Source organism: Gastrolobium bilobum, unplaced genomic scaffold, assembly GCF_033153095.1.
Source record: "Gastrolobium bilobum isolate Gb01-03AN ecotype WA unplaced genomic scaffold, APGP_CSIRO_Gbil_v1 utg21612, whole genome shotgun sequence".
Lineage (NCBI taxonomy): Eukaryota > Viridiplantae > Streptophyta > Magnoliopsida > Fabales > Fabaceae > Gastrolobium > Gastrolobium bilobum.
In genome coordinates this window covers 1-14189 of record NW_026899255.1, presented here as the reverse complement: position 1 = coordinate 14189, position 14189 = coordinate 1, and the positions used below count along the sequence as shown (strand labels likewise).

Below are 14189 nucleotides of genomic sequence, written 5' to 3'. Positions count from 1 at the left end.
AAATAAAAATAAAATCTTTTGGAAGATTTTGACCTTATTGAGTCATTGGGTATTAAAAGGAGTCAAAAACCCTAAGAGAAAGAAATTTTTGCACGGGAGAAATTACGAACAACAGAAATCGGAGCAAGCTTTTTAGTGACTGAAGATTCAAGATTTCTTCTTCCCATTCTTCGGGTTATTATTTTATTTTATGAATTCTTTTCTACACATTAAATTGTCAGACATGAACATGTCTGGCTAGTCTTTTATTATTATGGTAAGGGTCACAACCTTTAATGTGAATCCCTTGTAGTTTGGTTAATTTTTATAATTAATTATTCCTATTGTATTTATTTTATCCTGTTCTTCATCTTATAATTCTTTTAGAATTGATCACTCTATTAGGATTACGAGGGTTAGGGTTTTCAATAGAAATATTGAGATTCTAGTTCCTGACAAAAGGTAAGATAACAATTCATATACGCACTAGGGATAGGCTTTATGAATTGCAAACGTGAAATATTCACTGATTTAAAGGCTTAACTTGAAAAGAAATTTCTAAGGGATTAGAATTCTAATAGGGTTAATAAAGTTAAGATCACTAAGGAATTAGGCCTTAACTAATCAATTAAAAGATAGTGAATTGTTTGATCAATGGTTAAATTAAATATAAACATTAATTCATATTGCAAGGTGGGGATCATGAAGGTGTTGGCGTCTTTTACCGCAATATTCTCTTAAATATTTTCTCAATTTTAATTTGTTATTCTCAAGGTTTTAAAAGCATCTTTGAATTATTCATAAGTTCTTGAATTGTTCTCAATTTTTACAACCATAATTGTTCTTAAACCATTTTTATTAATCCAACAAGAGAGGAATGGTTATAATAACTTTGGTGCCTCAATCCTCGTGGAGACGATACTCTACTCATCATTTTATTACTTGGTACGATCGATACACTTGCCGATTTCGCAACAATGGGTCCTTTCACCACAAATTAAGCTCCTTGATGATGAAAAATAGGTGTTCCAAGAATTACACCCACAAAATCAAGATGGAAGCCCCACACTCACACTCAAATAGAATTTTAGGATTCAAAGATGGAGTTTTTCCTCACTAGGATGCTTGCCCTAAAGGTTTCTTGATGATCAAAAGAAGGAAAGGTGGACAAAGATGAAATCTTTGAGGGTTTCCGTGGAGAGAGCTTAAGTTTCTAAGAGATGGATTAGAAAGAAACACTTTAGGGTTTTTGAGGGTCTTCTACGTAGGTCATATGATAAAAGGAGTTAAGTGTGTTTAGTCATTTAAAGGACACTACCCATTAATATATCAGTATTAGTTCTAAGAGCTCTGTCTTATTTTTCTTTCAAACTTTGTACTATTGACCTAGAATATTTTCTAATAATATTAGTATTTTTATTTCTATTTTTCGAGTCACTTCGCCGGTACACATTTATACCACGAATTTTGTAGTAACAACACATTTCTATAATTATTCTAATCAATTATGGAATATTTTTACTAAATTCATATTGTGTCATTATTAATTAATTTATTTCTTTATTTAGCGGTGAGAGTTCTTACAAGAGTAGCACAACACTTATAATGGAAGAGAGAACATGTTTATTCTCTAGCTCATTTGTTCGAACAATGGGTAGGCTGTATGTATAAAAAAATACTTTCTTTACTCACCTTGCTTAGATTAGCCCCAAAGGAATGAAAATGTGACTTGTGAGGGTCTCCTTTAAGAAGGCAGCCTCGGTTCCTAGAAGAGCAAGCCCACCAACCCCTAATAAAGGTTTGTACAGTTAGCCTTTCCTCCTTGGATGGTAAGATGGAGATGTTCACGCAGCTATGAAATTTAAGGGACTAATAGAGGTTATAGTGTTTAGAAGGAAGAAATAGATGGAGCTAAAGTTTTTCCTTGCTGAGATTGAAACAAAATGAGATGGAATACGTGTATTTCAGAATGTCAGGTGAAAATGATATAATTCAACTGTAGCCTTGCTCGTTCTAAGAATGGAGGAAGGGAAAATGGATTTCATTAATGAGTGAAGGAATGTGACAATTTCTTTGACTCATGATAGTAGGTTATGTCCCCAATTCAGAGATTAGGTGATTATTCATATTATTTTGTGAATTCATACTCATTCTAGCTTCCTTGCAACTGTCACATGCATCCTTGTGATTTCAAACACAAGGCTTTCAACGGAGGAGTATATTTGTCTAATTTAAACCTTCTCACATCAGAACATGATCTTTATTCTAACCAAAAATTCTCAAATTACAACTCAGCCCCTATATTTTTAATAAATACGTAACATGATATTATCTACATTTGACAATTAAAACATCCATTATAGCATCATTGGATAGCAAGTCCGAAATCAAACATTCGCAAGCCATCATCTTTATTATTTACGCTTTTGCCCTGAAAAAGCGATTTAATTTATAATTCGATAATTCTTGCTAATTAACCTTGTAGTTATACATTTATTCTCCAATTGATGCTATTTAATTATTATGGTTATTATAACATGAATCTACACCATATGGCTCAATTGCCTTATATTAGGTTAACTAATTTTCTTACAAACTTACTATTATTTTTTATCACTTCAATCATCATTAAATCATCCAATGACCATAAATTCACCTTGACAATATAACAAACACTTAAGGTGTGCATGACAACCATTCTTTTCTCTGGCACTGTTTCTGAAAAGAAACAGTTGTTTTTTGTTTATGTGCATTGAAACAATTTCTGAGAAAAAAAATGTGTTTAATCACATGTTCTAGTTTTATTCCGTGAATGAGAATTGTGTTTGATAACACAACAAATAATATAATAAGAAATAATTCCTATTAAATATAAAAAAATTCGAATCATCATCTTCCTTTCTATTTGGTGGTGGCGGTGGTGGCGGCGGCGGTGGCGTAGTGATGGTGGTGGTAATGGCATGACGGTGATGATGACGACAGTGACTGCGACGACGGTAGTGGTAATGGTGGTGGTGGCGATGGTGACGACAATGGCTGAGATGATGGTTGTAATAACCCAAAAATCATGTACTCGAAATTAGCCTAATGAAATGAAATGAAAAGGGATCAAGCCCATATTCAGTGAACGAGTAACTTTGAATAAGCAACATTAGTCCTAAGTTAGAACCCACTTTAAATAAGATAATTAATAACTTAGCCCAATGTGGGTTAAAGTCCAAATAAAGTTAAAGCCCAACCTACTTAAGAATATGACTAAGTTAAAGGATTTAAGCCCAAAGCAATGCAAGCCCATTTTATAAGAAATGGCCCAATTAGTATCTAGACAAAGATCCAAACCCACACCACCTAGCCTTGACCCAATTACTAATTGTCCAACACTTATTAACTTAATGGGCCAAGACACTCACCAAACCCAACCCAATTCAAGAATAAACCCTAGATGAGGTGGCAACACGTGATTGGACAATTTGAATGAAGATTTCACCCCCCTCACATGTCCACCTCGGTCTAGCAAAGAGAAAAAGGGGATGAGAGTGCTTTTCCCACCTTAAGCGCTACACAAGACAAGGAAATGTGATGCAAGAACTTGAGTAAGACACACTCCAACTCTAACAAATGCATGTGAACTCCTTTAGCCAAAAAGCAACTCTCCTTTTCTCCTTACACACCTTGGAGGGCGCACTCATGATGAGAAAAGGAAGATGGCTTCTTCCACACTCCAAGCCTTAACCATGCATGTGATCTTCTTTCTCCAAAAAGCAACTCTCCTTTTCTCCTTACACACCTTGGAGGGCGCACTCATGACAAGGAAAAGGAAACTTTCTTCTTACACACTCAAGCCATGCATGCCATCTTACAAGGTCAAATCTTCCTCCTCCCTAGGCATACACGGTCACCAAGGGAAGTCACATGACCAAAGCCCCTCTCTCTTCACGGCCACATCACTCAAGTAGCCAAGAAACCCTAGTGCAAATTCACACTCAAACCCTCCTTGAATCAAGTGCCAAGTGGAACACATGCATCATCTCTCATCCTTACACACTCGGCCATCAACAAAGAACAAGGAAAGATTGCTCACACCCCACACCCAAACACCATTCACCACCAATGCATGTAGATAACTTCCCCCACATTCACAAGTTACACTCAAGTACCCTTCACCCAATGCATGAAGATAGCTTTCTACACACTCACAAGTCATAACCTAATACCTTAAGGAAATGATTGCAAGGCTTGAATAAAAGATCAAGCAAAGAGCTTCCTCCTCCCCCTAAGGCCGTGAAGCACCAAGCAACAAGATAAAGGACTTCTTTCTTCTCCTTCTTCCCTTGGCTTCGACCATTTCTCCTCTCATCAAGCCAAGCAAGTAAACACTCAAACACTTCATCTCCTTTACTCCTAAGCTTCGGCCATAACAAGTAATAGGACCTAAGATCACCTTAAAATTATTCTAAGCTCTTCAAACTCTCTTGCCATCACCCACATAGGTAAGGTAAAAGCTTCATCTCATTTTCGTTTGGAAGAAACTAAAGATTTCTAAGTTCCCACTCTCTTCGTGTAGAGAGAAACCAAGAGGTTGTTGGAAGCAACTCCCAACCCTAGAAGACTCCTTGAAGATCAAGTTGGAGTTATATTTTAGACATCATCTTTGAGGTAAGATCTCATGAGCTCTTCATCCCTTAAAGTGAGTAGAATGAACTCTAACTAATTTATATGACTAGATCTTGGACTAATAAAACCATGCATGCATCTTTCATCTTTAAAATCACCTCCTAAGTGTATCACCCCAAAGTGGCCGAACCTAGGTGTGTCACTAAATGTTTAATATTTTCTTTAAAGTATCATGGAGAGGGTTGAAGTGATGGTGTTAGCATGATAAGTAAGCATCCTTTAAAAAATCATCTCCTAAAGGCATGAACCCTAAATGGCCGAACCTATATACCTTCCTAAATGTGTGATATTTTTCTTTTAAGTACCATGGAAAGTGTTAGCATGATGTGTATGAAAGTAGCATTTGAAAAATCTCCTTTTTATGACCTTAACCCTAAATGACCGAATTTAATGAAGAGTATTGTCCAAGGTTTGATTTAAGGATCTGTCATTTTATGTGAGCATTAGACCTATGAACATGATATTAAAATTTTCCTTTAAGTGTATGACCCTAAAAGGCCGAACCCTAATGGGCCTAGGAGAGAAATTTGTGAATATTTTCTTGGTATTATGATGCATGGCCGAATTGTATAATAAATATAGGACCTATACATGAAAGCCACTAATGAAAAATCATCTCCTAGGTATTTTGTTTAAAAAGGGCAGAATCTATATCAAGAAGAAAACCAAGTTAGATCTTATGAATATGTACTAAGGATGATTATGTTACTAGGCCAAACCAAAGGAACAAGCAAGGACCAAGAATAAGACAAGACTATCGTGTAAGTGATTTATGGTTGTTGAAGCGGCTACCCTATGGTTGCCACCCCTTATGTTAAAGTGAGGTTTGACTGCAATATGTTATATGATGCATTACATGATATGTTTGGTTGTTTGGAACTAATGTTTATTCATGCAAGTTTTGTAAGATGGCCTGTGCACTAATACCACAGAGGCAACCTGACGAGGACCCTGGGTATTCGTCCATAAGACCATGGAGAGTAATTGCCATGGCAGGATTGGTATGATGATATGAAAGCATGATTATTTTCCAAACTATGTTTCCAATGTTTTGCCATTCTATTAATGTACATGTTATTATGTGACTATTGCAGGAGTAAGCATCATGGTTTGGAGGTTGCTCCAACTGTGAGTCCTTACTGAGATCCCCAATCTCACCCACTTTTGGGAAATCCCCTTTCAGGTAAAAATGACCAAATGGGTAAGGCAGGGAAAGAGGTTGGTGCAAATTGAAGAGGAACCTGAGCAGCCACGTGCAGTTAATGATGACTCCAAACTTCGGGAGAAATTTATGAACTTACTATCTAAAGGAAAGTTTTTGGAGGCAGACTATGTTATATCTGCTCTAGCTGGATCCTTGTGGATTGAAGATGCACCTTACTAAGGGTGTACTTAAATTCTATTTTGGATGACTGTAGTAGACTATGCCACTTAGACTATTTTGAACATTTTATATGCGTTTGAAGTACGATATTTTGGATGTTTATGTTTTATGGACTATGAATTTAGTAGGAAAGATTAAGTAACATAAGTCACTATCCGCATAAGACACTTAAGTAACTACCTACTTAGTAGTAGTCAAAAACTAAAATTATGATCATGTAAGTGAGCCCCTAAATAACGCATAAGTATGAGCAGGGTAACCAAGAAGAGATTAACTTGTAAGTAGACCGTAGACAAAGCAAAAGAGAAACTCATGACTAGAGGAATAGATAAGTTAGGAAAAAGGACGAAATAAATTCCTATTAGTAAATTTTAAGTTAACCACTCTTAAGTACATGGATTCCGCGCATTGGATGTCAAGCAATGTTACACCTTTGATGAGGATATTAAGGGTGTTACAATGGTGGAGGTGATGGTAGTGGTGGTGGCGATGGCGGTGACGACAGTGGCTGCGACGATGGTGGTGGTGGTTGGTGGTGGTGGTGGTGGTTGTGATGGCATCATAGTGGCAGTAATGGTGGTGGTGGCATGGTAATGGTGGTGATGGTAGTGACTACGGCAGTGGTGGTGATGGTTGTGACGGCAGTGGCTGCGACGATGATGGTGATGGTTGGTGGCAGCGGTGGTGGTGATGGTGAAGGCATGGTGGTGGTGGTACTTATAGGAAGTCTTCTGCTATTCTTATTAAATTAAGTGCGCATCTGTATCATTTCGGTTAGATAAGCTGGGGTTTTACAATCATCTTAAATTAAGGCCACTTAAAGTCCATAAAATTTTATAAGGAATTTAAGTACATCTTCCAAATCAAGTTTAGGTTAAGTTTTGCCTATTTGCCAAATGGTCCCTAAACTTTCATATAATTAAACTTTGACACCTAAACTTTTCAAATATTAACATTAGGGTCCTAGTTGACTTCCTTGGCATAAATTATATTCCTATCTTTATTATCATATCATTTATATGATTTATTGTCACAATTCCATTTACAAAGCTTAATAATGTGCATTATTGCAGAACTGCTACAATGGGTTAGTTATCACGTGAAAGCGCTATAGCAGGTTCCAATATTTACCAAAGCTCAATAGTAAGAGTTGTTAAAAATACCCTTGCCCATTAACAACCACTCCCTAGTACTAATAGACCTAGAAGACCTAGGCTTAGGAAATGGTCTAAGTTCTACGCTTATAGAGTCTAATCTCTTAGTCATTCTAAAAAATGCAAAAAAATGGATGCTCATCAGACATTATATCAAACGGTTGGAAAACCCTTTACAAAACACAAAACTCGAAAGAAGAACCCAGAAACACAAAGTACCTAGAAGACATAAACTCAAAAGGCATGCAAATGAAAAATGCATAACTTCAACACTTTGATACTACCGATTTCCAGAAATCTAAGCGAAAGAAGGAAAAGGAAGAAGAAAGTACTTGATAATAATCTCAATAAACTATCTTGTATAAAGTCACACAATACTTATCTTGTGTGGAAAATACACCACATACACATACATATAACAATGAATTATAATTAAATAATTTTCCAAAATATACCAAGTATATAAACCAACCTCCCATAGAGTTTGGAGGAACAAATAAGGGATTAACTCCAAAGACTGAAAGCTTACCTTCCACAACAATGTCCTCTAATGTGCACAGGGTATCCAAAGGATCACAACCACAACCTCTAACAGTGTCACAACCTATTTTCAAAATATGAAAGCAATTAGCACAAACATTAATCTACCATATTCAATTCAACCTTATCTTTTACCATTTATAACAATTGAGGCTTTTTCCAAATCCATATGCATTGATTACATATGCCATGACTCAAACATATTTTACAGAGGTTGACACTGATCTCCTAAAGGTCTTATACCCATAGAACATCACTTACTAGCACAATAAAGTCTGTAAATCATATCCTTGAAGAACAATCCAAAGAAACCAACTCTATTGGCACATTCGGCACTAAACTGTGCTTTCCATTTTTAAAGCTGGTATTACATTACTTTACTATTAATTCCAAGATTTTACTATGTTAAACTAGACATCTTAAGCTTTCCAATGACATATTATAACCTTTGATTAGATTTATTCATCCTAAATTACGCCCTTTGCAAACCAACTATTTCAATATGAATTTACAGAACTTGGAAATGAGTAAATGAACTTGGAAATGTATTTTTCTTTTCTGATTCAAAATTTTTGTGTAAAGAATTTAAGACAAAGAATTGACAAAGAGCTAAATCAGAGAATTAACAAATATGTTTTGGTGAAAATATTACGTAAAATAGGTTGGATCTTTGGTTTCCCCTTCCCACAACACTTGGAAAATGATTTGAAAATGAAACTATTCCTTAAGTTTTCCCAGTTAATTAAACACAATTGTAAACTTTCAATTCCTTAAAAATTATTTCCTACAAGGTTTAACCATATACATATGCCTATGCAAATGGGATCTGGAGTCTTGAAACACGGGTTCCTTGTTAGATGGAGGAATCCTTCATATCCAAAGTGAGATCCCTTGGATGATTTCTCACCCAATTCCATGTGCTCAATGCAAGATCAGAAATGGGTTGTTTCCCAACAACTCTTTCCTCTACAAGCCCCTAACATTTGGCCTAATGCAGAAACTTCAACAATGAGAACAACATTGAACAACTGAAGTTAAACATAAAAGTTTAGACAATCATCCATTTATCAAGTATTGAGGTCCTGGTTTCACCTAAACTCAATCTTTTAGGGGTCGTTTGGTATAGGTTTTTCATTTAGATACCCATGCATCTTGAAGTGGTATTTTGATCTGACCTCGTTTGGTACAAGATTTTAACAATTTTGACCAGTAAAATCATTTCCCCAGCCATGGTGAATCATGTGCAAAAGTTGATGTAAATCACTGTTCTGAATAACCACAAGGAGGGTGGTATTTCGCGTTTAGCTGGGAAAGGAGAATTTGGGCGTGAGGTTGGAGACGGAAATATCCCTGTTGTACTGTTGAAATTGGAGTCTCTCTCCTCACTTGTATCGTATGTTTGCAACTGAAAATAATTTCACAAAGGGAGCAGCAAATTCCTCCAATCAGACATCCAAGTGATGTTGCATGTGCTGAATCCCCTGTTCTTGACTCTTGAATGAAACAACTTGGAAGCATCAGCGAACAAAAGCTTTGGTTACGGTGGTGTTCAGGTAATGAAACACTGAACTTGGTGTTAGAATGAGAATGTTGCTTTATGTGATATTATTCTTCTGACAAAGACCATCGAGAAATATGACTGTTTGTTGATTAACCTTTCAGAACTGACCGTGTAAGTTGTAGTCCTTCGTCTGTAACTTTGATGCTCGAATCGGACGGCGTAGAAAATAACCCACGAATCTCAATTTCGTAGACCACCATTTTAGTGCCTTGCTTTTCCATCCACTGTGTTAGGAAATTATATTTTCTAATAATTATTGTGGGTCACATATTATATTAATAATTATATTGTGCTATTTATATATATTGGGTAAATTAAAGTGATCAGTTAAATATTCCCAAATAGATTCCTAAGTGAGTATGGACTGAATGAGTGGATACCGGTGTTGGGCCAACTAGGTATAATGGGAGCTTATTGGCCCAACAATAAAGATAAAAACACTATATAAGGGTTATGGTCCCCAATAGGTCAAATTAACAACCCTAGTTTCTCTTCCCCATCAAGAGAGAGACGACACATTAAGGAATTCGGTTTTAGGGTGATTTGACTGAGGAAGACTACAAACCCCAAAAGACAAGATCAAAGTTATTCCGCTGCAATGGAGACAGGTATGCCTCCACCTTTATGTTCTTATTTCTTTATGATTTGGTATGATGGATCTTGGCTTGTAGGTGATGGTTATAACCATAAGGTTTAGAGGAATTAAAAATTCCAACAATTGGTATCAGAGCCTTAATCATATTGAATCATGAGGGAATTAGGTTTATATAATTATAAGATCCAATCAATTGCGATCAATTTTTTAAATCTGAGTTGTTGTGTAAACTGTGGTTGTTCCGTCTTTTCTTATATATCATGTTGTATATATATTGTATACAATTGAAATCAACCCACGACAATTCTCATGAATTAGAAATCAATTTTTGATTGTCGTGCCAAGTCTACAATTGATTTGCACCGTTACTGTGTGTTATCTCTAAAATTTTAGAATGAATTGAAATATACTTTATGATTACCGTCTCGATTTTCGTGATGATTGATTTTCATGAATTACATTGTTGCACCGTTTGCTGCAAATCACCGTCTCTATTGGCCTTAAAATTATTGCAATGATATATTGATACAATATGTATATGTATATATATATACATTGAGAATTGATAAAGAATAATTTTCTTTATTTTTGTTATTTTGTTTTTAAATGAGTTTATTATCCCTAAAGGTTTCTATTTGAAATTAAATATGATAAATTTGTTAGCCGCCAAAGTGGCCAAATTTATAAAGGTTAATTTGATTTCAAATAGGTTGGTCATATAAATATATTTTATTTATGCAAATAATAATCGGCCCACAGGAAGGTTATTGTTTGGCCAAATAACATATGTTATGTGATCATGTGTGTGTTTATTGCTTATGCGGATAGTGAACGACCCACAGGAAAGTTATTATTTGGCCAAGTAACAAACATACCTGTGGTAATAAATATGTGACAATTATCAAGAATTCTCCATGTAATTCATAGTCGGCCCACAGGAAGGCTATGATTTGACAGGACTTATTGTCAACGTTTGATTACTACATTAAGAGTACCACTTACAAGTTGATATTTTTGTCCACAGACTAAATATTAATGTTGTGCTAGGTATCTTATAATAAACTCATTTTACTTTGGATTATTTGTCAATATCATGTATGTAATTTATTTATGATGGTGTTTGAATATATATATGATATGACATGTTATTAGTATGTAATCTTATTTTGTTCTCTGGAGACAGTTTCTGCTACCGCTGCCAATTATGTTGCTCGAGTGAATTCGCTTCCAATGCTTAATGGGGCAAATTTCAAGCTGTGGAAAGAGAATGTGGAAATTGTTCTCGGCTGCATGGATCTCGACAATGCGCTAAGGACTGAGAAACCCACTTCCACTCAGGAAAATCCAAACACGGATAAAATTGAGAAGTGGGAACGCTCAAATCGCATGTGTTTGATGATCATGAAACGTTCCGTTCCGGAGGCGTTTAGGGGCTTGATTGTTGAGACTACTAATGCCAAGTTGTTTCTTAAGGAACTCGAGCAATACTTTGCTCGAAATGAAAAGGCTGAAATTGGTCAAATCTTGTCCAAACTCATAAACATGAGGTATAAAGGAAAGGGAAACATAAGGGAGTACATTATGGAAATGTCTAATCTTGCTGGAAAACTAAAGGCATTAAAGTTAGAGCTTCCCTCTGAGTTGCTCATGTACTTAGTTATTATCTCTCTTCCTGCACAATACGGTCAATTTGTGGTGAGTTATAACACTCAAAAGGAAAAATAGACTCTTAATGAGCTCATTTCTCACTGCGTGCAAGAGGAAGAGAGGTTACAGCGAGAAAAGACTGATAGTGCTCACTTGGCATCAACCTCTCAAGACAAGAAGAGAAAGAGAGCTAAGGATAATGCAGATGCTTTGCCAAAGAAGCAAAAGAAGCAGGATCAGGAATTCACCTGCTTCTTTTGTAAGAAATATGGACACATGAAGAAAGAGTGTTCCAAATACAAGGCATGGCGCGAAAAGAAGGGTATGACTCTCACTTTAGTTTGTTCTGAAATTAATTTAGCTACTGTACCTATTGATACTTGGTGGGTAGATTCTGGTGCTACTACTCACATTAGTATGTCTATGCAGGGTTGCCTTTGGAGCCGACCGCCAAGTGATGTTGAGAGATACATCTTTGTAGGGATGGCAAAAAGGTTGCAGTTCAAGCTATTGGGAATTTTAGATTATTGTTAAAAACTGGTGTTTATTTGGATTTGATTGAGACATTTGTTGCACCGTCATTTAGACGGAATTTAATTTCTATTTCTAGTTTGGACAAATCTGGTTATTCTTGTTCATTTGGAAATAATAAATTTTGTCTTTCGCTTAATTCAAATATTGTTGGTACTGGTTCTTTGATTGATAATCTTTACATGCTTGATACTGTTTCTACTGATAATGAAATATTGCACTCGAGTGCAAATGGTACAAAGCGAAAGTTAAAAGAGAATTCTGCCATTCTGTGGCACAAGCGTTTAGGTCATATCTCTAAACAGAGAATTCAGAGGCTTGTGACTGATGGAATTCTTGAACCCCTTGATCTGGATGATTTTGAGGTGTGCATTGAATGCATAAAGGGGAAACAGACAAACATAAGGAAAATAGTTTCCAACAGAGCTTCAAACGTCTTAGAATTGATTCATACGGATATTTGTGGACCATTTCCTATATCCTCTTGGAATGGTCAACAATACTTTATCACATTCATAGACGACTATTCAAGATTTGGATACCTATATTTGATTAGAGAGAAGTCACAATCATTGGATGTGTTCGAAGAATTTAAAGCTGAAGTTGAACTTCAGTTAGGAAAGAAAATTAAGGCCATTAGATCTGATCGTGGTGGTGAATACTATGGTAGATCTGATGGATCAGGTGAACGACGTCCAGGGCCCTTTGCGATCTTCCTAAAGGAGTGTGGAATCATCCCGCAATACACAATGCCAGGTAAACCTAGCATGAATGGTGTTGCGGAAAGGCAAAACCGGACTCTTAAAGACATGGTGAGGAGTATGCTTAGTCATTCTTCATTGCCAGAATCACTTTGGGGATAAGCACTAAAGACTGCAGTTTATATCCTTAATAGGGTTCCCAGCAAAGCAGTGACAAAAACCCCTTATGAGCTATGGAATGGAAAGAAACCTAGCATAATGCATTTACACATTTGGGGTTGTCCAGCAGAAGCAAGGCCTTATAGGCCAAATGAAAGAAAGTTGGACTCAAGAACAATCAGCTGTTATTTTGTTGGATATGCTGAACGCTCTCGGGGCTTTAAGTTTTATAATCCCACTACAAGATCCTTTTTGGAGACGGGAAATGCCAGATTCCTCGAGGATGTTGAGTTTGGGGGGGAAGATAAAATAAGGAATGTTGTCTTTGATGAGGAAGAAAATAATATTTCTCTTCCTAATATTGTCATCATTCAAGATGCAATTACGGAACAAGCAATTAATGATTAGGTCCCTGTTCATGACATTGTTATGGAACAGGCTTTGGTCCCTGACATTGTTTTGGGTCAAGACAATAATGAATCACCCCCTATGCCACCTATAGAACAAACTCAACAAACTCAAGAAGTGCCATTAAGGAGATCCACTAGGGAAAGGAGAAATGCAATTCCGGATGATTATATTGTGTTTCTTCAAGAGCATGAAAATATTTTAAGCTTGAAGGAAGATGATCCAATCAACTTCCAACAAGTCTTAGAAAGCTCTAATGCTCATAAATGGATTGATGCCATGAAAGATAAGATGCAATCTATGAAAGACAACGACGTTTGGGATCTTATTGAGTTGCCTAAAGGTGCGAAACCCATTGGTTGTAAATGGATATTTAAAACCAAAAGGGATTCAAATGGCAACATCGAAAGATATAAGGCACGTCTAGTTGCTAGAGGTTTCACTCAGAAAGAAGGCATAGACTATAAAGAGACTTTCTCTCCGGTTTCTACGAAGGACTCCTTTAGGACAATAATGGCGCTTGTGGCTCATTTGGATTTGGAGCTACATCAGATGGACGTAAAGACAGCGTTTCTCAATGGCAACATTGATGAGACAATTTATATGGTGCAACCAGAAAACTTTGTATTAGGAGATTCAAATTCTATGGTTTGCAAATTGAAAAAGTCCATCTATGGCCTTAAGCAAGCTTCTCGTCAATGGTACCACAAATTCCATCAGGTTATTATCTCTTATGGCTTTGAGGTGAACTTAGTGGAAGATTGTGTGTATCACAAGTTCAGTGGGAGTAAATTCATATTCCTGATACTATATGTTGATGATATCTTACTTGCCAGTAGCGATATAGGCTTATTGC

The 14189-nt window shown here is 36.2% G+C and overlaps 1 protein-coding gene across 1 annotated transcript; it reads left to right on the top strand.

Moving 5' to 3' along the window:
- Window positions 1–6693: 6693 nt before the first annotated feature.
- Window positions 6694–11434, top strand: LOC133288845 (uncharacterized; the record flags this gene model as incomplete). The annotated part of the gene is made up of 2 exons (XM_061486673.1): window positions 6694–6736; window positions 11071–11434. Coding segments are annotated over exons 1-2 (407 nt in total), but the record flags the coding sequence as incomplete, so codon positions are not given.
- Between the last annotated feature and the right edge of the window lie 2755 nt (window positions 11435–14189).